The sequence below is a fragment of the Pongo pygmaeus genome, chromosome 20, assembly GCF_028885625.2.
Source record: "Pongo pygmaeus isolate AG05252 chromosome 20, NHGRI_mPonPyg2-v2.0_pri, whole genome shotgun sequence".
Classification (NCBI taxonomy): domain Eukaryota; kingdom Metazoa; phylum Chordata; class Mammalia; order Primates; family Hominidae; genus Pongo; species Pongo pygmaeus.
In genome coordinates, this window is record NC_072393.2 from 3113728 (window position 1) to 3138637 (window position 24910).

The 24910-nt window shown below is 51.0% G+C and overlaps 1 protein-coding gene across 9 annotated transcripts in view; it reads left to right on the forward strand.

The window, feature by feature from the left end:
- The window catches only part of CELF5 (CUGBP Elav-like family member 5), a 74541-nt gene that overhangs the window by 22013 nt on the left and 27618 nt on the right, over positions 1-24910 (forward strand). For all 9 annotated transcript variants that reach the window (XR_008495623.2, XM_054461787.2, XM_054461788.2 and 6 more), the window contains exon 2: positions 5747-5829. Coding sequence is in view for 7 of the 9 variants with exons in the window: in XM_054461787.2 (XP_054317762.1) it covers positions 5747-5829 (83 nt within the window). In the remaining 2 variants the exon portion in view is untranslated. The remainder of the gene's footprint in view (positions 1-5746; positions 5830-24910) is intronic.

Below are 24910 nucleotides of genomic sequence, written 5' to 3' on the forward strand. Positions count from 1 at the left end.
AGGAATGGATGAAAGTTAAACACACGCCTGTCTTATGCCCAGCATTTCCCTCCTGGGTATGCTTTTTGCATTAAAATATATGGACAAGGCCGGGTGCGGTGGCTCACACCTATAATCCCAGCAATTTGGGAGGCCACGGCAGGTGGATCACTTGAGATCAGGAGATCAAGACCAGCCTGGCCAACATGGTGAAACCCTGTCTCTATTAAAAATACAAAAATTAGCTGGGCATGGTGGTGGACACCTGTAATCCCAGCTACTCGGGAGGCTGAGACAGGAGAATCACTTGAACCCAGGAGGGGAAGGTTGCAGTGAGCTGAGATTGCGCCACTGCACTCCAGCCTGGGCGACAGATTGAGACTCAGTCTCTCTCTCTCTCTCTCTCTCTCTATCTATATCTATATCTATATCTATCTATCTATCTATCTATATATATATATATATATGGACAACGCTGGGTGCAGTGGCTTATGCCTATAATCCCAGCACTTTGGGAAGCCAAGGCAGGAGGATCACTTGAGCCCAAGAGTTCAGGACCAGCCTGAGCAACATAGCAAGACCCCATCTCTAATAATAATAGTAATAATAATAAAAGCTGGGTGTGGTGGCATGCAACTGTGGTCCCAGCTACATGGGAGGCTGAGGCCAGAGGATCACTTGAGCCCAAGAGGTGGAAGCTCCAGTGAGCTGTGATCACACCACTGCACTCCAGGCTGGGCAACAGAGCAAGACCCTGTCTCAAAAAAAAAATATTGGACAAGACTGTTGCAGAGCAACTTTATTCATAATTGCCCCAAATAGCAAATATCCCAAATGCCCACCCATGGGAGAATGGACAAGCAATTTGTAGTCTATTCATAGGACACAATACTACCCAGAAACAAAAAGGAACTCACTCCTGATACACACAACCACATGCTGTTGACTGTATATTGAATGAAAGAAGCCAGACGCAAGGGCAGACCTATGCTATGATTTCGTTTATATAAGTCAAAAAACAGGAAACACTCAATCACATTAATACGTGATGCGCACATGGTGGGGACAGCATCATGAAAGCATACACAAGAGCTGGGGTGGTTACCCCTGCAGGATGGAGGGGGTTGTGCTGGGGTGGGGGACACTAGGACTTCTGGTGGCTTCATGGTGGCTGCCACTTTCTACTTTTGTTGTTGAGACAGTCTGACTGTGTCATCCAGGCTGGAGTGCAGTGGTACAATCACAGCTCACTGCAACCTCCACACCCTGGGCTCAAGCGATCCTCCTGCCTTGGCCTCCTGAGTAGCTGGAACTATAGGCGCCTGCCACCACGCCCGGCGAATTTTTTGTATTTTTAGTAGAAATAGGGTTTCACCGTGTTAGCCAGGATGGTCTCGATCTCCTGACCTCGTGATCCACCTGCCTCGGCCTCCCAAAGTGCTGGGATTACAGGGGTGAGCCATCACGCCTGGCCTAATTTTTGTATTTTTTATAAAGATGGGTTTTCGCCATGTTGCCCAGGCTGGTCTTGAAATTGTGAACTCAAGCGATCCTCCCGCCTCGGCCTCCCAAAGTGCTGGGATTACAGGCATGAGCCATTGCGCCCGGTCTCACTTTCTATGTCTTGACCCAAGACACAGAGATGGTTGTATGGATTTATAATCATTTGTTACATTGCACGCTTACATGTTCTGCACTTTTCAGAGGGGTATGTTGGTAATATTCCCAATTACAATGTTTATTGTGGTGATATATGCATAATATAAAATGTACCATTAAAACATTTTTTTTAATTGAGATAGCACCTTGCTCTGTTGCCCAGGCTGGAGCGCAGTGGCGTGATCTTGGCTCATTGCAAACTCAGCTGCCCGGGTTCAAACGATTCTCATGACTCAGCCTCCCGAGTAGCTGGAATAATAGGTGCCCACCACCACACCTGGCTAGTTTTTTTTTTTTTGTATTTTTAGTAAAGATGGAGTTTCGCCTTTTTGGCCAGGCTGGTCTTGAACTCCTGACCTCAGATGATCCACCGGCCTCTGCCTCCCGAAGTGCTGGGATTACAGGTGTGAGCCACCGCTCCCGGCCCATCTTAACCATTTTTAAGCATACAGTTCAGTGGCATTAAGTACATTCATATTGTTCTGCAATCATCACCACTATCTGATCTTCAGAACTTTTATTTTATTTTATTTTAGAGACAGGGTCTCACTCTGTTGCCTAGGCTGGATTGCAGTGGTGCTATCATAGCTCACTGCAGCCTCCAACTCGTGGGCTCAATTGATCCTCCCGCCTTGGCCTCCTAAAGTGCTGGGATGACAGGCGAGAGTCACCTTGCCTGGCCTCCAGAACGTTCTCATCTTCCCAAACTGAAACCGTATCCCTGTGAAACACTCACTCCCCTTCCCCCTCCCCAGCCCCTGGCACCCCCCATCCTCATTTCCATCTCTGTGACTCTGTTGGGTCTGTGGTCCTCCTCTGTCTGTCGTTTTGTGTCTGGCTTATTTCACTGAGCATGGTGTTCTCAAGGTTCACCCACGTTGTATCAGGTATCAGAATTTCCTTCCTTCTTGTGGCTGGATAATATTCCACTGTGTGGGTTGACCATATTGTATCGATCCCTTCATCTGTGAATGGGCGCCTGGGTTGCTTCCGCCTTTCGGCCACTGTGAATCTTACTGCTGTCAACATTGTTATACAAATATCTCTGTTCCAGTCCCTGCTTTCAGTTCTTCTGAATATACACCCAGACGTGGAATTGCTGAGTTCCGTGGTAATTTTGTGTTTCGTTTCTGGAGGAACTATCAAACTGTTTTCTGCAGCAGCCGTACCATTTTTCTTTCCTACCACAAACTTTTTTTCTTTTTTTTTTTTTTAATGCTGGAAACCTTTGTCAGCTCTGCCTGGTACCCCCAGGGTTCCAGGGGACTTTTGGGACCTGGGGTGGATTCCCTCGGATTCCCTACCCCCTCCCCACCACACAGCCCAGCTGGTGGGAGCGACCAGCAGGTGGCCACTTTAATTAGCTCCTGCCTGGAGCAGAAGTGGACACCGTGGAGCTCCGTACAGAGTGTCCCTGGGAGACCAGGGACCATAGGGGGCGGGGTTTGAGGGGGAACCGAGGGTTTGACAACATCGGAGCAGCCAACGATGGTCTCATTTCACAGGTCCCCAAACAGGTCCACTCAGTCCCCTGTGTCCATCCCAGGACCCCTGACCTCCTGTGTGCAATCCCTACCCCACCTCGGGGAAACGTCTTTCAGAATACTTTTGATCTAATTAGGCTTTCAGGGCGAGGGCGGATTCTCTTGACTTGCTCGTCTCCTGTCTCTGTCTCTGTCAACGTCTCTGGTCTCCCACCTCTAATGTCGCCCAATCACAGCCTCACTCTGGGCCACTGGAGGGCTGGCCCCGCCCCTCGCTTTCCACCCTCCGATCCCTAATGTGGCCCAATCACAGCCTCACTCTGGGCCACTCTATGGGCTGGCCCCATCCCTTGCCTCCCATCCCTAATGTCATCCAATCACAGCCTCACTCTGGGCCACTCCAGGGGATGGCCCTGCCCCTCGCCTCTCCTGATTGGTCCTGATTTCTGCCACCATGCCACACCCTCTCAAGCTCCACCCCCATCCATTGGCTGGTCCAAGCTGTGGTCCTCTCAGACCATCCCCTCTCCCTCTGATAGGGGAAAGTGAGGCCCAGAGAGGGGGAGCGCATGGTCCAAGGCTACAGTGCTGGTCAGTGGCAGAGCCCACTGCTCCCTATCCCAGGGCCAGGCCTTCTTCCATCTTTCTGGGACCACTAGTGCCCTCCCCATCCTCCCCGCTGGGCAGCCCCTCTGCCCACTCCTCTCACCCCACCTTGTCCAGGGCTCTCAGCAACTCTTTTCTGAGCTCAGCCACTGACTTTGTTAATGGCTGGACCTCCTCTCCTTCTTCCTGGTCTCACCCTTTGTGGGTGTGTGTGTGTGTGCAGGGGTGTGTGTGTGCGTGGGGGTGTGTGTGTGCACAGGGGTGTGTGTGTGTGGGGGTGTGTGTGTGTGCGGGTGTGTGTGTGTGTGTGTGCAGGGGTGTGTGTGCGGGTGTGTGTGTGTGTGTGCAGGGGTGTGTGTGCGTGGGTGTGTGTGTGTGTGCGCGGGTGTGTGTGTGTGTGTGCAGGGGTGTGTGTGTGCGGGGGTGTGTGTGTGTGTGTGCAGGGGTGTGTGTGTGTGCAGGGGTGTATGTGTGCAGGGGTGTGTGTGTGCGGGGGTGTGTGTGTGCGGGGGTGTGTGTGTGTGCAGGGGTGTGTGTGTGTGCGGGGGGTGTGTGTGTGCGGGGGTGTGTGTGTGCACGGGGGTGTGTGTGTGCAGGGGTGTGTGTGTGCAGGAGTGTGTGTGTGTGCAGGGGTGTGTGTGTGCAGGGGTGTGTGTGCAGGAGTGTGTATGTGTGCAGGGGTGTGTGTGTGTGTGTGCAGGGGTGTGTGTGTGTGTGCAGGGGTGTGTGTGTGCCGGGGTGTGTGTGTGTGTGTGTGCAGGGGTGTGTGTGTGTGCGGGGGTGTGTGTGTGTGCGCAGGGGTGTGTGTGCGGGTGTGTGTGTGTGTGTGTGCAGGGGTGTATGTGTGCAGGGGTGTGTGTGTGGGTGTGTGTGTGTGTGCAGGGGTGTGTGTGTGCGGGTGTGTGTGCGGGGGTGTGTGTGTGTGCAGGGGTGTGTGTGCGCGCGGGGGTGTGTGTGTGCGGGTGTGTGTGTGTGCGGGGGTGTGTGTGCGCGGGGGTGTGTGTGTGTGTGCAGGGGTGTGTGTGTGTGCGGGTGTGTGTGTGTGTGCAGGGGGGTGTGTGTGTGTGCAGGGGTGTGTGTGTGCAGGGGTGGAAGGGGTGGAAAACACTGAGCCACTTCGACTGTCCCCCCCCAAAACATGGTGGCTTCAGCATCGTCTTCTGTTTTTATTTTTTGAAATTGTAGTAAGATACACACAACTTAAACTGTTTTCAAATGCATAGCTCAGGCTGGGCGCGGTGGCTCACGCCTGTCATCCCAGCACTTTGGGAGGCCGAGGCGGGCAGATCACGAGGTCAGGAGATCGAGACCATCCTGGCTAACACGGTGAAACCCCGCCTTTACTAAAAATACGAAAAATTAGCCAGGCATGGTGGCAGGTGCCTGTAGTCCCAGCTACTCGAGAGGCTGAGGCAGGAGAATGGCGTGAACCCGGGAGGCGGAGCTTGCAGTGAGCCGAGATGGTGCCACTGCACTCCAGCCTGGGCGACAGAGTGAGACTCCCTCTCAAAATAAATAAGTAAAAATAAAAATTGCACAGCTCAGTGGTATTAAGCATATTCACATGGTTGTGCAACCATCACCACCATCATCTCCAGAACTTTCTCATCTTCCCAAACTGAAACTCTGTCCCCATGAAACACTCAGTCCTCCTTCCCCTCCCCAGCCCCAGGCACTTCCCCATTTTATTTTCTGTCTCTGTGAATCTAATGACTCTAGGGATCTCCTAGGAGTGGAATCACACAGGATTTGTCCTTCTGTGTCTGGCTTATTTCACGGAGAGTGACATTCTCAAGGTGCATCCATGTTGCAGCCTGTGTCAGAATTCCCTTCCTTTTCTTGGCTGAATAATATTCCGTTGTGTGGATGCACCAGTTTGTGTAGATCTATGCATCTGCGGATGGAAGCTTGGGTTGCTTCCACCTAGTGGCCACTGTGGGTGGTGCTGCTGTGACCGGTGCTGCTGTGACCATGGGTGTGCCTGTGCGCTCTTAACACCCCGTTTCTCTCCCTTCCAGGCTGTGCCTTCCTCACCTACTGTGCCAGGGATTCCGCCATCAAAGCTCAGACTGCCCTGCACGAGCAGAAGACCTTGCCCGGAGTGAGTCCTGTGTGGTGTCTGGGGAGGAGGGGACAGGGGCTGGCTCTCAGCTTGGGGTGGGAGCCAAGGCTCCTCCTGAGATTGGCTGTGAACTCTGTGTGTCTCTGGACTCAGAAAGAGGTATGAGGAGCAGAGGGATAGAAATCATCATAACAGTGTGCATTTATTGAGTGCCTACTGTGTGCTGTGCTCTATAATTTATACCAGAGTGGTTGTGTGTGGTTGTGCAGCTTGTATACTGCACAAGGGCACCTGGCCCAGTGTGTCAGTGTCTTTGGGTTGAGACCTGAAGGATAAAGAAGCAATAGCAGGCAGAGGGCACAGCACATGCCAAGGCCCTGGGGCAGGACCATGCCTGGCGTGTTGGTGGAACAGGGAGGAGGCCCGTGTGGCTGGAACAGAGTGAGGAGGTGGAGAAAGAAAGGAGGGAAGGGCAGGGAAGGTGACAGGGCTGGTCGCTGAGGGCTCTGTGGACCATGGGGAGAAGGTAGACCATGGTTGCTTCTCACTATAAAAAGGAAAAGGATTTTCCTCGCTTGTCTTTATGGTGCAAATGGAGCCACAGTTCCTTAACACAAGGGCTTTTTGTTGTTGTTGTTGTTGTTGTTGTTGTTGTTGTTGAGATGGAGTCTCGCTCTGTCACCCAGGCTGGAGTGCAGTGTCATGATCTCGGCTCACTGCAACCTCCGCCTCCCAGATTCAAGCGATTCTCCTGCCTCAGCCTCCCAAGTAGCTGGGATTACAAGCACGCGCCACCATGCCTGGCTAATTTTTGTATTTTTAGTAGAGACGAGGTTTTGCCATATTGGCCAGACTGGTCTCAAACTCTTGACCTCAAGTGATCTGCCCACCTCGGCCTCCCAAAGTGCTGATCAAGAAGCCTGGCCAACACAGGGGCTTCTTGATCATTATTTCTGTCTGCAGAGGAGGCTGGCCTGGGTGCTGTCTCTGATGTGTCTCTCCTTATTTTTATTTTTTGAGACAGGGTCTTGCTTTGTTGCCCAGGCTGGAGTACAATGGCTCACTGCAGCCTCCACCTCCTGGGGTCAAGTGATCCTTCTACCTCAGCCTCCTGAGTAGCTGGTACTATAGGTGCATGCCATCACACCTGGCTAATTTTTTAATTTTTGTAGAGACGGGATCTCATTATATTGCCCGGGCTGATCCTGAACTCCTGGCTCAAGCGCTCCTCCTGCTTCGGCCTCCCAAAGTGCTTGGATTACAGGTGTGAGCCAGCACACCCAGGCTGACGAGTCTCTCCTGGTCAGCTTTGTCCTCTTTGGGTGGGCAGGAGGCCCCTGCCCCCAGTGAAGGATGCGTGGTCTCCCTGAGCCAGTCAATCCGGGTCCCCAGGCCGTGCCTCTTGATGGAGACTGAAGGAACCACGGTGAGCCATGGTGCCCCACCTTGTGAGCTCTGGGGCAGGGAGCTCACCCTTCCCTCTGGAATTCTCAGGGACCTTTCAGCCTCTAGGGACATCAGGGCATTCGTAGCCTTCATGCTTGGCTGACTGTAGGAAATCTGACGTGCACCTTACAGGGACCCGAGGTCATGGCATGAGTTTGACTTGATTCTCCATGAGCATTGGAAGGTTCTGGGCCTGGGGGTGGCCTCTGGTTGGTCTTGAAGAATAGAGAGCCCCTCTTTTGGGTGTGATGTGATGCAAGTTAGAGTGTAGGGTCTGGTGGCCACATCTGTGGGCTTGTTGCTCAGCTCCATCCTTGCTGTGTGACAGTGAGCCAGTGACTTAACCTCTCTGATCTCCAGCACTGGAAGAGAATAACAGGGCAGAGTGGGGTAGCAATCTATAGAGAAGGTGCTCAATGGAGGGCTTCACTGAGGATGTGACATTTGAGAAAAAACCTGAAAGATGGCATGGAAGGGCACTCCAGGCAGAAGGAACAGCATGTGCAAAAGTGAGCTAGAGTCTGCAGTAAATTCCCTGAATTCACTCTTCATCTTGGATCTTCTGCTGGTGCCTACCCAAACCAACCAGAAGCTAAAAAAATACATTAAAAAAAAAAAAGAAGAAGAAAAGAAAGAAAGAAACCCCACAACCAATCAAAAAATCAAACCAACCAGAAGCTGGAGGGCAGGTCAGTCCATACAGATTAGTGCCCAGGGGCACAGCAGAGTTCTAGGGACCATATTAGTTATTTATTGCTGCATAACAAATTATCCCCAAAATAAAGACTTCAAACAATAAGCACTTGTTATCTCACAGCTACCAGGGATCAGGAATTTGGGACTGAGTTTGCTGCATGATCCTGGCTCAGGGAGGTTACAGTCAAGATATCAGCAGGAGTTTGTGGTTAAGGAATCTGCTTCCAAGCTGGCTCCCTCTAGTGACTGTTGCAGGAGGCCTCAGTTTCTCACTACGTGGGCTTCTCCACAGTGCTGCTTGAGCCTCCTCACAACATGGCATCTTCCCCCAGTGCACATAACCAAAGAGTGATCAAGGAGGAAGCCACAGTCCCCTTTAAGCCCTAGCCTTGGAATTACACACCATCATTTCCACCACATTCTAGCACCAGGAGCCCAGGGGTGCAGAGCAGGGTGGGAAAAGGTGGAGGGAGGAACTCAAGGAACAAACCAGCTCAGTACTGGACTTGTCCAAGGTTAGGCAGCCTGCAAGCTGCAGAGTGGGTATTTGGACCTTCATAGTCTGACTCCAGACCCTGTGCTGTTGCCTAATTCATCTAAGTTTAGTGAACCATGTTTTTGCATGGCATCAGGTCCTGGGTGGAAGCTCTGGTCCTTCTGTCCAGAGAAATTTGTACATACATGGAGATTTACCAAAGCTTCTAAGGAGTCCTCCCAGCTAAGCACTTCTCCCCCATTCCTTTGTCCTCATTTCCCTGATGAAGGTAACTGAGACACAAACCCAGTCTCTATTCTATTGTCTGAGGCCTTAGGGACCTTGGAACTTGTTCTTTTCTTGTTGGGGGCCAAAACTGAGCTCTGCACTCTGTTGGCAGCCAGGAGGGAAGATGGAAGAGGGTGGAAGGACCAAGAGCCATGAAACCTCATGCCCTTCTTGCCAGGCTGGTGTCCTGGATCTGAGTCCACTTTGAGATGAGGAGATGCCACAATCACCAGCATCTCCTTCTCTGCATCCATCTTGAGGGGACTCTGTCCTTCTCTCCATGCCTACTCTCCTGGGTCACCCATAAATTCATAACTTCCAACCATCCATGCACCCTTCCATCCACCCATCACCCATCTGCCCATGTGTCCACATGCCTGCCTACCTGTCATCCATCTACCTGCCTATCCATCCATTCATTCATCTGTCTACTCATCCACCTACCCACCCACGCATCCATCATCCACCCATCCTCTCATCCAGCCACACATCCATCCATCTACACATCCATCCATCCATCCATCCATCCATCCATCCATCCATCCATCCATCCATCCATCTATCCATCCACCCACCCATCTATCTATCCATCCACCCACCCATCTATCCATCCATCCACTGATCTACCCTTTCATCCTTCCATTCACACACTGATCCATTCTTCTATCCATTCATCCACCCATCCATCCACCCATCCACCCATCAATTCATCCATCCATCCATCCATCCACGCATTCATTCACCCATCTACTCATTACCTACCCACCCACCCACACATCTATTATGCATCCCTCCATTCTCCCTTCCAGCCACACACCCATCCATTCACCCACACATCCATCCATCTACCATTCATCCATTGAGTCACTCACTCATCTATCCACCCACCCATCTATCCATCCATCTGTTCACCCATTTGCCCTTTTATCCATCCATCCATCCACCCATCCATCCATCCATTCATCCATCCATCTATCCATTACTCATCCACCCACTTGTCTATCCATTCATCTGTCCATCCATCTACCCTTCCATCCATCCATTCATTCATCACTCACTCTTCCACCCATCCATCTATTAATTCATGTATACCTCCATCCACCTATCTATCCTCCCATCCACCCACACATCCATTCACCCATCTACACTTCTTTCCATCCATCCACCAAATTTTTATCAAGCACCTACTATTTACCCCACGCTATGCTAAACTCCCATCACCAGTTCTGCGACTGGTCATCTCCTGAGTGACTCCTGTGGCCATCACCCAGTCCCCATCCCCCTAGACCCAATGGGGCTCAAATTGGCTATGGCACACCCCCCAATTTTTTTTGAGACAGAGTCTCACTCTGTCACCCAGGCTGGAGTGCAGTGGCTTGATCTCAGCTCACTGCAACTTCTGCCTCGCGGGTTCAAGTGATTCTCCTGCCTCAGCCTCCTGAGTAGCTGGGATTACAGGCATGAGCCACCAAGCCTGGCTAATTTTTATATTTTTAGTAGAGTCGGGGTTTCACCACATTGACTAGGCTGGTTTTGAACTCCTGACCTCAAGTGATCCACCTGCCTCGGCCTCCCAAAGTGCTGGGATTACAGGCGTTAGCCATTGAGCCCACTTGCCCCCTGACTGCTTTTTTTGAACCAGTTTCTCTCCCTCAGTCCCTGGGCATCAGCCTCTTCTCCTCCCTCCTCCTCGCCCCCAGAGCTCAATGGCCCCCACATCCTGCCCTCTCATTTGTTGTCTTCTCTCTGCTTCCACCTCTGTGTTCTCCTGAGTTCAAATCTTAGCTTCCCCTCTCCCAGGCTGTGTAATCTTCAACAAGCGTCTTTCCCCTCAAACCTCAGTTTTCCTTATCTCCGATATGGGTAGCACTTTCTCCACCTAACCAGGCTGCAGAGAATATTTAAAGATGTGAAGGTGGGTCAGGCGCGGTGGCTCATGCCTGTAATCCCAGCACTTTGGGAGGCCGAGGCGAGCAAATCATCTGAGGTCAGGAGTTCGAGACCAGCCTGGCCAACATGGTGAAACCCCATCTCTGCTCAAAGTACAAAAATTAGCTGGGCGTGGTGGCAGGGGTCTGTAATCCCAGCTACTTGGGAGGCTGAGGCAGGAGAATCACTTGAACCCAGGAGGCAGAGGTTTCAGTGAGCCAAGATCACGCCTCTGTACTCCAGCCTGGGTGACAGAACAAGACCCTGTCTCAGAAAAAAAAAAAAGGAAAGGTGCGAAGTGGATACTATTTTTGGAGTTGTTAAGCCCTTATATTCTGGTCCTTGGTCACCCTTAGTTTCTAAAAATTTCTCACTCCCCAGACACTAATGACCCAGCCAGGGTTCCCACCCCTAAAGTACTCGTGGGTAACTGCCTCTCCCGCCTGGAGAATTTCTACCTTACTTTCAAGGTAACACCCGGCTGTCTCCTCCTTCTGCTCATCCCTGACCTCTCAGGGCTGGGGGTGTCTGTGTCTGGCTCTGACTCCCCCAGATTGGGAGCCCCTCAAGGGCAGTCCCTGGGCTGAGTCCTCCAAACCCCTTTGTTCATTCAGCATTTACTGAGCATCTGACTTATGGCAGAATGAGGATACAGTACAAACAGAAAATAAGCAAGCCAGTGAGAACAATATTGAGATAAGAAATGGGGTGACTTTCAGAGCAATGACTCAGGATGGAGGTTTCATTTATTATTATTATTATTATTAATTATTTTTTTTGAGACGAAGCCTAACTCTGTCGCCCAGGCTGGAGTGCAGTGGCGCGATCTCGGCACACTGCAACCTCCACCTCCTGGGTTCAAGTGATTCTCCTGCCTCAGCCTCCCGAGTAGCTGGATTACAGGCATGTGCCACCATGCTATGCTAGTTTCTGTATTTTTAGTAGAGATGGGGTTTCACCATGTTGACCAGGCTGGTCTCAAACTCCTGACCTCAAGTGATCCACTCGTCTTGGCCTCCTAAAGTGCTGGGATTACAGGCGTCAGCCATTGCACCTGGCCTTATTATTTTTTTTTTCTGAGACAAAGTTTTGCTGTGTCGCCCAGGTTGGAGTACATTGGCACAATCATAGCTCATGGCATGATCATAAATCATGGCACGCCCCACTAATTTTTAAACTTTTTGCAGAGATGGGGGTCTCACTATGTAGCCCAGGCTGATCTCGAACTCCTGGGATCAAGTGAGCCTCCCAACTCAGCCTCCCAAAGTGCTGGGATTACAAGCGTGAGCCACCAGATTGTGCCTGGCCGGGAGTTCCATTTAGATAGGGTGGTCAGGGAAGCCCTCTCTGAGGAGATGGCCTGGAGAGGAGGGAGCTGTGCACTCTCTGCAGGAAGGGCGCTTCTGGCAGAGAGAACGGCCAGTGCAAAGGCCCTGAGGCTGGACCATGCCCGAAGCATGTGAGGACTACTGAGGTCAGAGGAGTGAAGAAGAGTGAGTGACGGGGAGTGAAAGGGAAAGTGGGTGGAGGAGAGGGGGAAGAGGAAGCACAGATAGGACCGCCACAGTGAGCAGCTTGAATTTTATTCCAAGGGTGACTGGGACCAGGGGAGAATAGCAAGCAGAGGAACGATCTGGTTTGATTGTTTTCATTATTATTATTATTTATTATTATTATTATTATTATTATTTTTGAGACCGAGTTTCGCTCTTGTTGCCCAGGCTGGAGTGTAATGGTGCAGTCTCGGCTCACTGCAGCCTCCACCTCCCGGGTTCAAGCGATTCTCCTGCCTCAGCCTCCCGAGTAGCTGGGATTACAGGCGTGCGCCACCACGCCCTGCTAATTTTTGTATTTTTAGTAGAGACGGGCTTTCCCCATGTTGGTCAGGCTGGTCTCGAACTCCTGAGCTCAGATGATCCACCTGCCTCGGACTCCCAAAGTGCTGGGATTACAGGCATGAGCCACCGTGCCCAGCCTCCATTTTTATTTATTTATTTATTTATTTGAGACAGAATCTCACTCTGTTGCCCAGGCTGGAATGCAGTGGTGCGATCATAGCTCACCACAGCTTTGACCTTCCATCTCAGACTCCCAAGTCTAGGGCCACCGGTGCACACCACCATACCTGGCTGATTTTTTTTTTTTTTTTTTTGAGACAGAGTTTTGCTCTTGTTTTCCAGGCTGGAGTGCAATGGCACGATCTGTGCTTACTGTGGCCTCCACCTCCCAGGTTCAAGCAATTCTCCTGCCTCGGCCTCCCAAGTAGCTGGAATTACAGGTGCCAGCCAAGAAGCCAGGATAATTTTTGTATTTTTAGTAGAGATGGTGTTTCACCATGTTGGCCAGACTGGTCTCCAACTCCTGACCTCAGGTGATCCACCCGCCTTGGCCTCCCAACGTGCTGAGATTACGACCATGAGCCACCACGCCCAGCCCTGTCATTTTTAAATTTAAAATTTTTGATTAAAATTTTTTTTTTTTTTTTTTTTTGTAGAGACAGTGGTTTTCCTATGTTGCCCAGGCTGGTCTCAAACTCCTGACCTCAAGCGATCCTCCTGCCTTGGCCTCCCAAAGTGCTGGGATTACAGGCATGAGCCACTGCGCCCAGCCTGTGTCTGTGTCCCTTTGCTTTTCTCTTAGAAGGACACTTCTCGTTGGATTTAGGGCTCAGCCTACATCCAGGATAATTTTATCTCAAGATCCTTCATTTAATTACATCTGCAAAAGACCTCTTTTCTAAATAACGGCACATCCACAGATCCCCAGGGCTAGGATTTGGGTATATATAAATTATATATATATAAAAATTAATATATATATAAATTATATATATATAAATTAATATATATATAAATTATATATATATAATTTTTTATTTTTAATATTATTTTTTAGAGAGAGTCTTGCTCTGTCGCGCAGGCTGGAGTGCAGTGTTGCAATCATAGCTTTTTACAGCCTTGACCTCCTAGGCTGAAGCGATCCTCCTGCGTCAGCCTCCTGAGTAGCTGGGACTACAGGCACATGCCACCACGCCTGGCTAGTTTTTTATTTTTTGTAGAGATGGAGTCTTGCTATGTTGCCCAGACTGGTCTTTAACTCGTGGGCTCAAGCGATCCTCCCGCCTCAGCCTCCCAAAGCACTGGGATTACAGATGTGAGCCACTGTGCTCAGCCTGGATTTATCTTTTGGGGAGCCACCATCTAACTCACTCCAGGGCTGACCACAGAACCAATGGCCAAATGTCAGGGTGACCCAGGGACAGCACCCTGAGGGAGAAGCAGGCAGCCTGCGTGGACAGTTTAGTGAAGGGCGGACAGGGCGGCTTCTTGAAGGAGGGAATGTTTGGGATGAGTCAAGAGATGGAAGGGTTTTGACAGATGGAGGTGGAGATGGGGGTGAGTGGGGACAAAACTTACCAAGATTTGGAGGCCAGAACATGCCCAGCCTGCTGTTGAGTGGCAACTCATGGGAGCCTCTGTCAGCTAACGAAGGGGGTCAGGTTAGGTAAGGAGGGGTCTCAACCGGGGTGATCCTGCCCCCGCCCCAAGACCTTGGCTGCTGTCTGTGGACATTTGTGGTTGTCACGACTTGGGGAGGAGATGCACCTGGCATGGAGTAGGGGAGGCCAGGGACGCTACTCACCACCCTGTAGTGCCCAGGACGGCCCCACCCCAGAGAGCAATTCAACCCCAATGTCCACAATGCCCAGGGGGAGAGATCCTGTGTTCATTACTTTGGGGAAAAAGTTGAATCCTCTCCCTGCTCACATCAGACACCAGAATAAGCTCCCAATGGGGTAGACGGTAGAAACCAGGGGGACCCCAGCTCCTGGGACTCACCTCCTCTCTCCCTCCCCACTCAGGGTGCGGATTTTAATGTGTGCAGCCTCCTGGGACCTCAGCAGGGTAGACGGTCATGGGACGTAGAGTCTCTTGGGGGTCTGTGGAATCCCCTAACCTGGGGAGGGGGTCTCAATCAGGGGTGATCCAGCCCCAAGGGGACACTGAGCAATGTCTGGGGACATTTGTGGTTGTCACGACTTGGGGGTGCTCCTGGCATGGAGTGGGTGGAGGCCAGGGACGCTGCTCAGCACCCTGCAGGGCCCAGGATGGCCCCACTCCAGAGAATGATCCGGCCCCAATGTCCACAGTGCCTGGGTAGGAGACCTTGCCTAGGAAGATAAGGATCAGGTGATGTTCTGGAACAGTGTTATCTAATAGAAACAGAATGTGAGCCACATATATAATTTAACATGTTCCAGGAGCAATATTTAAAAAGTAAAAAAGAAACAGGTGACATTAATTTTGATAATGTATTTCATTTGAACCCAATATATCCCAATTCTTATCATTTTAACATGCAGTCTATATATTTCTATGTATTTATTTATTTATTGAGACAGAGTCTCTCTCCATCACCCAGGCTGGAGTGCAGGGGCGTGATCTTGGCTCACTGCAACCTCCACATCCCAGGTTCAAGCAATTTTCTTGCCTCAGCCTCCCAAGTAGCTGGGATCACGGGCACCCACCACCACGCTTGGCTAATTTTTGTGTTTTTAGTAGAGATGGGGTTTCGCCATGTTGGCCAGGCTGGTCTCGAATTCCTGACCTCAAGTGATCCTCCCTATCTCAAATGATCCTCCTGCCTCAGCCTCCCAAAGTGCTGGGATTACAGGCTTAAGCCACCGAAGACTGGCTAAATATATATGTATTTTATTTTATTTTATTTTTAGACATAGGGTCTTGCTCTGTTGCCCAGGCTGGAGTGCAGTGGCAAGATCATGGCTCACTGCAGCCTCAAACTCCTGGGCTCAAGCAATTCTCCTGCCTCAGCTTCCGAAGTAGCTAGGATGACAGGTGTGTGCCACCACACCTGGCTAATTTTTTTTTTTTTTTCAGACGGAGTCTTGCTCTGTCGCCCAGGCTGGAGTGTAGTGGCGCGATCTCGGATCTGCAAGCTCCGCCTCCCGGGTTCATGCCATTCTCCTGCCTCAGCCTCCCGAGTAGCTGGTACTGCAGGTGCCTGCCACCATGCCTGGCTAATTTTTTGTATTTTTAGTAGAGACGGGGTTTCACCATGTTAGTCAGGATGGTCTCGATCTCCTGACCTCGTGATCCGCCCGCCTTGGCCTCCCAAAGTGCTGGGATTACAGGCGTGAGCCACTGCACCCGGCCACCTGGCTAATTTTTAATTTTTTTTGTAGAGATAAGGTCTTGCTACGTTGTCCAGGCTGGTCTCAAATTCTGGGGCTCAAGCAATCCTCCTGCCTCAGCCTCCCAAGTGTTGGGACTACAGGTGTGAGTCACTGTGCCTGGCCGTGACTCTATTTTTTCATCAGTTTTACAAAATGCACCTACAGATCAAGGGTTGCTGATAGAAATTAAATGTCCGGGTCGGGTGCAGTGGCTCATGCCTGTTATCCTAGCACTTTAGAAGGCCAAGGCAGGCAGATCACGAGGTCAGGAGTTCAAGACCAGTCTGGCCAACATGATGAAACCCCTTGTCTACTTAAAAATACGAAAATTAGTCGGGCATGGTGGTGCACGCCTGTAATCCCAGCTATTCAGGAGGCTGAGGCAGGAGAATTGCTTGAACCTGGGAGATGAAGGTTGCAGTGAGCGAGATCACACCACTGCACTCCATCCTGGGCGACAGAGCAAGACTCCATCTTGGAAAAAAAAAAAAGAAATTAAATTTCCAAATCTGTGAGAGAACAATATACACCAGATTTTGAACATTTAGTATGAAAAAATTGGACTGGGTGTGAAATAGCTCATTAATAATTTTCAAGACCAGGCCTGGTGGTTCTCACACCTGTAATCCCAGTGTTTTGGGAGGCTGAGGCAGGAGGATTGCTTGAGCCCAGGAGTTTGAGACCCACTTGGGCAACATAGAGAGACCCCCATCTCTACAAAAAATTTTAAAAACTACCTGGGCATGGTGGCGTGTACCTATAATCCCAACTACTTGGGAGGCTGAGAGAGGAGGATCACTTGAGCCCAGGAGGTTGAGGCTGTAGTGAGCTAGGATTGCACCACTGTACTCCAGCCTGGGCAATGGAGTGAGACCCTGTTTCAGACAAAAATAAAAACAAAAACAGGAGGGGCCCAGAATGGACTGAAGTTTTCTGAAGCCTGTTCTAGGCCAGCGCTATCCATGGAACATTTGCAATGGTGGATACGTTCTCTGCCTGTGCTGTGCAGTGTGCTCATCACTAGCTCCGTGTGGCTGTTGAGCCTTTGAATTGGGACAAGTGTACTCAGAAACTGATTTTTTAAATTCATTTATTTTATTCATTTTATTGTTTTGAGACGGAGACTTGCTCTGTACCCCAGGCTGGAGTGCAGTGGCGTGATCTCGGCTTACTGCAACCTCTGCCTCCTTGGTTCAAGCCATTTTCCTTCTTCAGTCTCCCGAGTAGCTGGGATTACAGGCACTCATGCCCGGCTAATTTTTGTATTTTTAATAGAGATGGCGTTTCTCCATGTTGGCCAGGCTGGTCTCAAACTCCCGACCTCAGGTGATCTGCCCATCTTGGCCTTCCAGGGTGCTGGGATTACAGGCATGAGCCACCGCGCCCGGCCAAGAAACTGATTTTTAATGTTACTTAGTTTTAGTAATTTCAAATTTAAACTTAAACCACCACATGTGGCTAATGGCTACAGTACTGGACAGTGCAATCCAGCATGTTCTAGACCGGGCGCAGCTGCTGGGTTACAGAGCACAGATCCAGAGTGTTCTAGACTGGTGCCCAGCTACCATATGGGATGTAGACTGTTCTAGACCAGAGAGGTCAACTACTGTATCATGGACAGCATAGGTCTAGAATATTCTAGACCCAGGATCTGGATCATATCGGACAGCACAGATCTAGAGTCTAGAATCTAAAGCAAGAGAAAGGCAAGATTTAAATTTACACTTAAGGGCCAGTGTAAAGATTTAAATTTACACTTAAGGGCAGTGGCTCACACCTGTAATCCCAGCATGAGACTACTGAGGGGGGTGGATCACCTGAGGTCAGGAGCCTGGCCAGCATGATGAAACTCTAAAATACAAAAATTACAAAAATTAGCCAGGCGTGGTGGCACATGCCTGTAATCCCAGCTACTTGGGAGGCTGAGACAGGAGAATCACTTGAACCCAGGAGGTAGAGGTTGCAGTGAGCCGAGATCACACCATTGCACTCCAGACTGGGCGACAGAGCGAGACTGTCTCAAAAAATTTTTAAAAATTAAAAAATATAGATAAATTTGTGGCTCACGCCTGTGATCCCAGCACTTTGGGAGGCCGAGGTGGGCAGATCACTTGAGGTCAGGAGTTCAAGACCAGTCTGGCCAACATGGTGAAACTCCATCTCTACTAAACATGCAAAAAATTAGCTGGGCATGGTGGCAGGCGCCTATAATCCTAGCTATTTGGGAGGCTGAGGCACGAGATTGGCTTGGATCTGGGAGGCGGAGGTTGCGGTCAGCCGAGATCGCGCCATTGCACTCCAGACTGGGCGACAGAGCGAGACTCCGTCTCAAAAAAAAAGGGAGGGGAGACCAGGCTGGGCGCAGTGGCTCATGCCTGTAATCCCAGCACTTTGGGAGGCAGAGGCGGGATTACCTAAGGTCAGGAGATCGAGACCAGGCTGACCAACATGGTGAAACCCTGTCTCTACTCAAAATACAAAAAATTAGCCAGGCGTGGTGTCGCGTACCTGTAATCACAGCTACTCGGGAGGCTGAGGCACAATAATCGCTTGAACCCAGGAGACAGAGGTTGCAGTGAGCCGAGATTGTGCCACTGCACTCCAGCCTGGGCAACAGAACAAGACACTGTTTCTAAAAACAAACAAACAAACAAATAAACAAATATTTCTTAAACTATTTAAAAGTACTACACATGGCCGGGCACGGTGGCTCACGCCTGTAATCCCTGCACTTTGGGAGGCTGAGGCGGGCGGATCACCTGAGGTCAGGAGTTCAAGACCAGCCTGGCCAACACAGTGAAACCCTGTCTCTACTAAAAATACAAAAATGAGCCGGGCGTGGTGGTGGGTGCCTGTGATTCCAGCTACTCGGGAGGCTGAAGAAGCAGAATCGCTTGAACCTGGGAGGTGGAGGTTGCAGTGAGCTGAGATTGTGCCACTGCACTCCAAGCTGGGCGATACAGTGAGACTCAGTCTCGAAAATAAATTAATTAATAAATAAAAGTAGTACACACACTTACAGAAAAGTGCATGAAACATAAATACTTACAAAACAAACACCCTGATTACCACTACCCAGCTGGTCCTCTAGAATCCACCCCATGCCGTATTACTAAGCCCAACCCTTTTCTTTCTGCTGAAGGAGCCACTATCTGGTTGTTGGTAACACGCCTTTGCTTTTCTTCGTGGTTTTACTGGGCACAGTGGTGTGCCCTTGGAATTCCAGCTACTCAGCAGGCTGAGGCAGGAGGATCGCTTGAGCCCAGGAGCTTGCGACCAGCCTGGGCGACATAGTGACACCCCATCTGAAAAAAAAACAAAATTCTCCATGGTTTTGCCATTTATAAATATGTCCCTAAAGCACTAGGTGTTTTTTTTTTTTTTTTTTTTTTTGCCTGTTTTCCTTTTAACCTAACATAAGTGGGATAATAGTCTGTCATCTTTTATGTGTGCTTTCTTGTTTCATTTTTTTTCTTTTTCTTTTTCTTTTTTTTTAAGAGACAGAGTCTTGCTGTGTCACCCAGGCTGGAGTGCAGTGGTGCGATCTCGGCTCACTGCAAGCTTAGCCTCCCGGGTTCACGCTGTTCTCCTGCCTCAGCCTCCCAAGTAGCTGGGACTACAGGCACCTGCCACCATGCCCGGCTAATTTTTTTGTATTTTTAGTAGAGATGGGGTTTCACCATGTTAGCCAGGATGGTCTCGAGCTCCTGACCTCGTAATCCACCTGTCTTGTCCTCCCAAAGTGCTGGGATTACAGACGTGAGCCACTGCACCCCAACTTTTTTTTTTTCTTTTTTGAGACAGACTCTCACTCTGTCACCCAGGCTGGAGTGCAGTAGCGTGATCTTGGCTCACTGAAACCTCTGCCTCCCTGATTCAAAATCTCATGCCTCAGCCTCACAAGTAGCTGGGATTATAGGCGTCTGCCACCACACCCAGCTAATTTTTTGTATTTTTAATAGAGATAGGGTTTCACCATGTTAGCCAGGTGGGTCTCGAACTCCTGACCTCAAGTGATCTGCCTGCCTCGGCCTCCCAAAGTGCCGGGATTACAGGCACGAGCCACTGGGCCTGGCCTGTTTTACTTAATTTAATGATGATGAGATTTATCTATGGAAGGCCGGGTGCAGTGGCTCACACCTGTAATCCCGGCATTTTGGGGAGGCCAAGACCAGAGGATTGCTTGAGCCCAGGAGTTCCAGACCAACCTGGGCAACATAGCAAGACCCCATCTCTACAAAAAAATAAGAAAACTAGCCAGGTGTGGTGGCTTGTGCCTGGAGTCCTAGCTACTGAGGAGGCTGAGGTGGGAGGAGCATTTGAGCCCAGGAGGTTGAGGCTGCAGTGAGCTATTGATGCAGAGCAGACAAGGGCTTAGCCTGGGAGGGTTCTTGGCTTCACCCAGGAAAGAATTCAAGGGCGAGCTGGTGATGTTAGCAGCTTTTATTGCAGCGGCAGCGTAAACGACAGTGGAGGTCCTGCTCTCTGCAGAGCAGGGCCACCCCGTGGGCAGTGAGCCCCGAGCAGCAGTTCAGAGGCAGTTCTGCAGGTATATTTGTACCCACTTGGTTTTGTTTTTTGTTTATTTTTTGAGACAGAGTCTCGCTGTTTTTTGAGACAGTATCTTGAGACACTCCCACCCACGCCATGACAGTTTACAAACGCCATGGCAATGTCAGGAAATTATCCTAAAAGTGGAGGACCCTTCAGCTCCAGGAACTGCCCACCCCTTTCCCGGAAAGCTCATGAATCATCCATCCCTTGTTTAGCATATGATCAAGGAGTAACCATAAAAATAGCCGACAAGCAGCCCAGGCGGCTGCTCTATGCAGCAGCCATTCTTGATTACTTTCTTTTCTTTTCTTTTTCATTTTTCTTTCTTTTTTTTGAGATGGAGTCTCACTCTGTCATCCAGGCTGGAGTGTGATGGCGTGATCTCAGCTCACTGCAACCTCTGTCTCCTGGGTTCAAGTGATTCTCCTGCCTCAGCCTCCCGAGTAGCTGGGATTACAGGTGCCCACCACCACACTCAGCTAATTTTTGTATTTTTAGTAGAGACCAGGTTTCACTATGTTGGTAAGGCTGGCCTCGAACTCCTTACCTCAGGTGATCTGCCTATCTTGGCCTCTGAAAGTGCTGGAATTATAGGCGTGAGCGCACCATGCCCGGCCCCCACTTCTAATTACATTTAAATTAAGGGACAGATTATGCAGAAATTTCTAAGAAAAGAGTGGGAAGTTTCGGGTCATTGGGTCATTGCCATGGAAAGGACGGTAACGTCTAGGTGTTGCCGTGGCAACAGTAAATGGACATGGCACCCTGGTGGGCATGTCTCAGGGAGAGCTGCTTCGACTCCATCCCTGTTTTAGCTAGTCTTCAATTTGGTCCCGTATCTCAGCCCCGCCTCCTGAGTCGAGTCTCACCTCCTACCTCACTATGATTGCACCACTGCACTGCAGCCTGGGTGACAGAGCGAGACCCAGTACAAAAAAAAAAAAAGAAGAAGAAGAAGAAAGAAAGAATCACGTGTGTTGCTGTGTGTATCAGCGCCTTGGGCTTTTTCATTGCTGTCTAGTATTCCAGAATGCAAACATGTCATTTACTCATCCGTCATCCGTTCCCCTGTTGGGGGACACTTGGGTTGTTTCCAGTGTCTGCTGAGACAAATAGAGATCCTCAAGGTTGTTTTTTGGTGGACACACATCACACTTCTCTCAAGTGTGTCCCCAGGATCATCAGCCTCTGTGGCTAACACCCATCTGCTTAGCAAAGCTGAGATCTGTGGGGTGTGCCACCTTTTCCCGGGAATGCCTGCAGAAATGGAGCCAGCCTTTTGGAGTGAGAATGGGAGGCTGGTGAGGGGCAGATGGGGGCTGCTGGGGAGGAAGACCCCCCTGGCCTGCCAGCCACGTCTGAGCATGCTTGCTCATCTGAGCTCTTGCTGATGGCTCCTCCGCAGGGAGCTGAAGCACGAGGTTCGCCCTGTGCTGGAAAAGCCCACCCAGGCGGCTCACGTGCCTGCACACGCCCGCACGAGCACAGCCTGGGAGTCAGGGAGGAACTGGGTCACGTGAGACACCAAGACAGCCACCATCTCTCCTGTGCCCTGCTTCCCCCACCCAAGAAAACACCTCTGTGTGTGCGTGTGCATGCGTGTGTGTGTGTGTGTGCGCGTGTGTGTGTGTGTTGGGGGACAGTACGAGTGGACCCTTCTGTCTCTTTATAAGCCAGGAGGGGAGTGATCCAGGTCATTTGCTTGACTTTCCACCTTCTACCCCCTCCTCCTGGCACGGGGGAGCCCCCCCACCAACCGCCTGGCCCGATACTGCTGCTTTCTGAAGCGAGGGCGACCCCCCGCTTTCTGGTTCCCGCACGAGTGTGACAGCAGTGTCCATGGGGGACGTAGTTTAATCAACTCTCAGCATTCTGGAATAGGATCCGAAATTGAATAACAGAATCCCAGAATAGATCCTGGAATGGACCGTGGGACCCTGGAATCGAGGCTCAGATTCCAGGGGAAGCTGCTGGCTGGGCCATCACAGCCCCGGATGCCACTTCCCATCCCCAAAGCCAGAGCCTGGGGTTCCTGGAGACAGAGAGCCCCCCAACACTGGGACAGTGCGGGGAGGGGCAGAGGGTCCAGCTTCTGTCCCTTGGCCAGTGAGGGAGGGGCCAGGACCTTTGGGACTTTGCTGTCTCTTTCTTTACAAAAGTCTTGGGGACTGAGGGACATCCCAGCACCCTCGGCCACCCTGCTGCTCATCTGATTGCCCTGGAAAAAGATGAATTTGTCCGTCTGCGTGTCCTTCACTGCTCAGATGTGGTAGCTGCCTTGAGTAATGTTGCCCTCCTGAAACCCCTCTCTGTGCACACAGGGGTCACCGAGGTGGTCCCCTGGCAGGACCCCTACCTCCCCTGCTTACCTCCATGCTGCAGGACTTGGCCCAGAGTCAAACCAAACCTGAGAATGGGCAAGGGGCCTTAAGATGCCCAGTGTGACAGTTTCACCTCCCCGGACCTCAGTTTCGTCATCTATAAAATGGGGCCCTAGAAGCAGATTTTTGTTTTGTTTTGTTCTGTTTTTTTGAGATGGAGTCTTGCTCTGTCGCCCAGGCTGGAGTGCAGTGGTTTGATCTCGGCTCACGGCAACCTCCGCCTCCTGGATTCAAGCGATTCTTCTGCCTCAGCCTCCCGAGTAGCTGGGATTACAGGCACCCGCCACCATGCCCAGCTACTTTTTGTATTTTTAGTAGAGATGGGGTTTTACTGTGTTGGCCAGGCTGGTCTCGAACTCCTGACCTCAGGTGATCCACCCGCCTCAGCCTCCCAAAGTGCTAAAGTGCTGGGGTTACAGGTGTGAGTCACCACACCTGGCCCCTAGAAGTGTTTGGAGGACTCTGTAAGGTGAGGCCTGTCAGGTGCTGAACGCAGAATCCGAGCTCAGCACACAGGCACAGAATAAATGAATGAATAATGAATAAATGAATGAACGATCCTGGGCACGTCAAGCTGCGAGACTCGGGGCGTCGTGTCATCTTTCTGGGCCTGTGCAGACACCAAATTGTAAGACACTGCCTGGCACCCGCTCTTGGGTGACTTCCCGTGCCAGGCACTGTGCCCGGCATACTCTTGGCTGATGGGGATGGAGCCTGGGTTTTGCTTTCCGAGGAGTCTACAAACCCATGTATCATTTCCGCTGTCATTTGTGGACCCTGGGCTAAGGGTCTTGGCGGGAAAAGGAGGGTTACACAGCTCAGTGCACTTCTGTCCCTGCCTCCCACCGGAGCTCCCCCGAGTGAGGGGCAGTGTGTGTGTTTAGTGGGGAGGGGTCGTAATTGAGGTAACGCCTGGGTAAGGCAATGGAAGCAGATGGAGAGAGAGCATGGAAGACTTCAGGGAGGAGGTGGCATTTGAGGGGTAAGGATGGGGTGCAGCGGGGGTGCATTCTGTCACCAGCCATTTTCAGGGGGCCATGGCAGGAGGAGTGGGGAGGAATGACTGGGGCTGAGCAGCAAAGGGCCCTCAAATGCCAGGATCAAGGGCTGAGCCTCTACCCAGAGGGCAATAGGGAGCCACAGCAGCGTTTAGAGCAGGGGAGGGGCTTGGCTTGGGTGTTTCAGAGAGGCTGGACTGGGGCCTAGGTGGGAGGGGAGAAAGGTCAATGGGTGTCTGGGGCAGCCCAGATTAGGGCTCCACCTTCCTTCCTTCTCTCCACACCACTTGGAAATAACCCATCTGGGGCTTCCACTGAATGTCTTTTTTGAGATGGAGTTTCACTCTTGTTGCCCAGGCTGGAGTGCAATAGCACAATCTTGGCTCACTGCACCCTCTGCCTCCCGGGTTCAAGTGATTCTCCTGTCTCAGCCTCCCGAGTAGCTGGGATTACAGGCGTGCACTACCGCACCCAGCTAATTTTTTAATATTTTTAGTAGAGCCAGGATTTCACCATGTTGGCCAGGGTGATCTCAAACTCCTGACCTCAGGTGATCCACCTGCCTCGACCTCTCAAACTGCTGGGATTACAGGCGTGAGCCACCACGCCCGGCCCCTCCTCTGAACCTCTACTCTTCTAAAGGCACAACTTTGCAGATCCCGGAGACTCCTTGGCTGCCCCAGCCTCACTGCAAGACACTCCTCCTGCAGTCATTCCCATTCCCCACCCCCCAAGGGGCCTCAGTTTCCCCATCTCTAGCATACACAGGTCAGACAGAAAGGACTCTCGGCCACCCAGTGCAAGCCCACCCATACCCACAGTGCCAAAACGCTCCCCAGCCCATAGGACTCCTTGGTTGGAGGGATGTCTGGGTCCTTAGGGCCCCTCTCCGTTCCCCCTCTCCCTTTTTTAGAGATGGGGTCTGGCTCTGTCGTCCACGCCGGAGTGCAATGGAAGCGATCATAGCTCACTGTGGCCTCAAACTCCATGGGTTCAAAGGATCCTCCCTCCTTGGCCTCCCGACCTCTCCCTTCTTTCTGGTCTTGGTTTGCCCATCTGTAAAATGGAAATGCATGTTTTCATCTCATTAAGTTGTCTTAAGACTAAATGGGTCAGCAGATGTGGGTATTGCTCCAACATGAAAAATTGTTTCCAACCG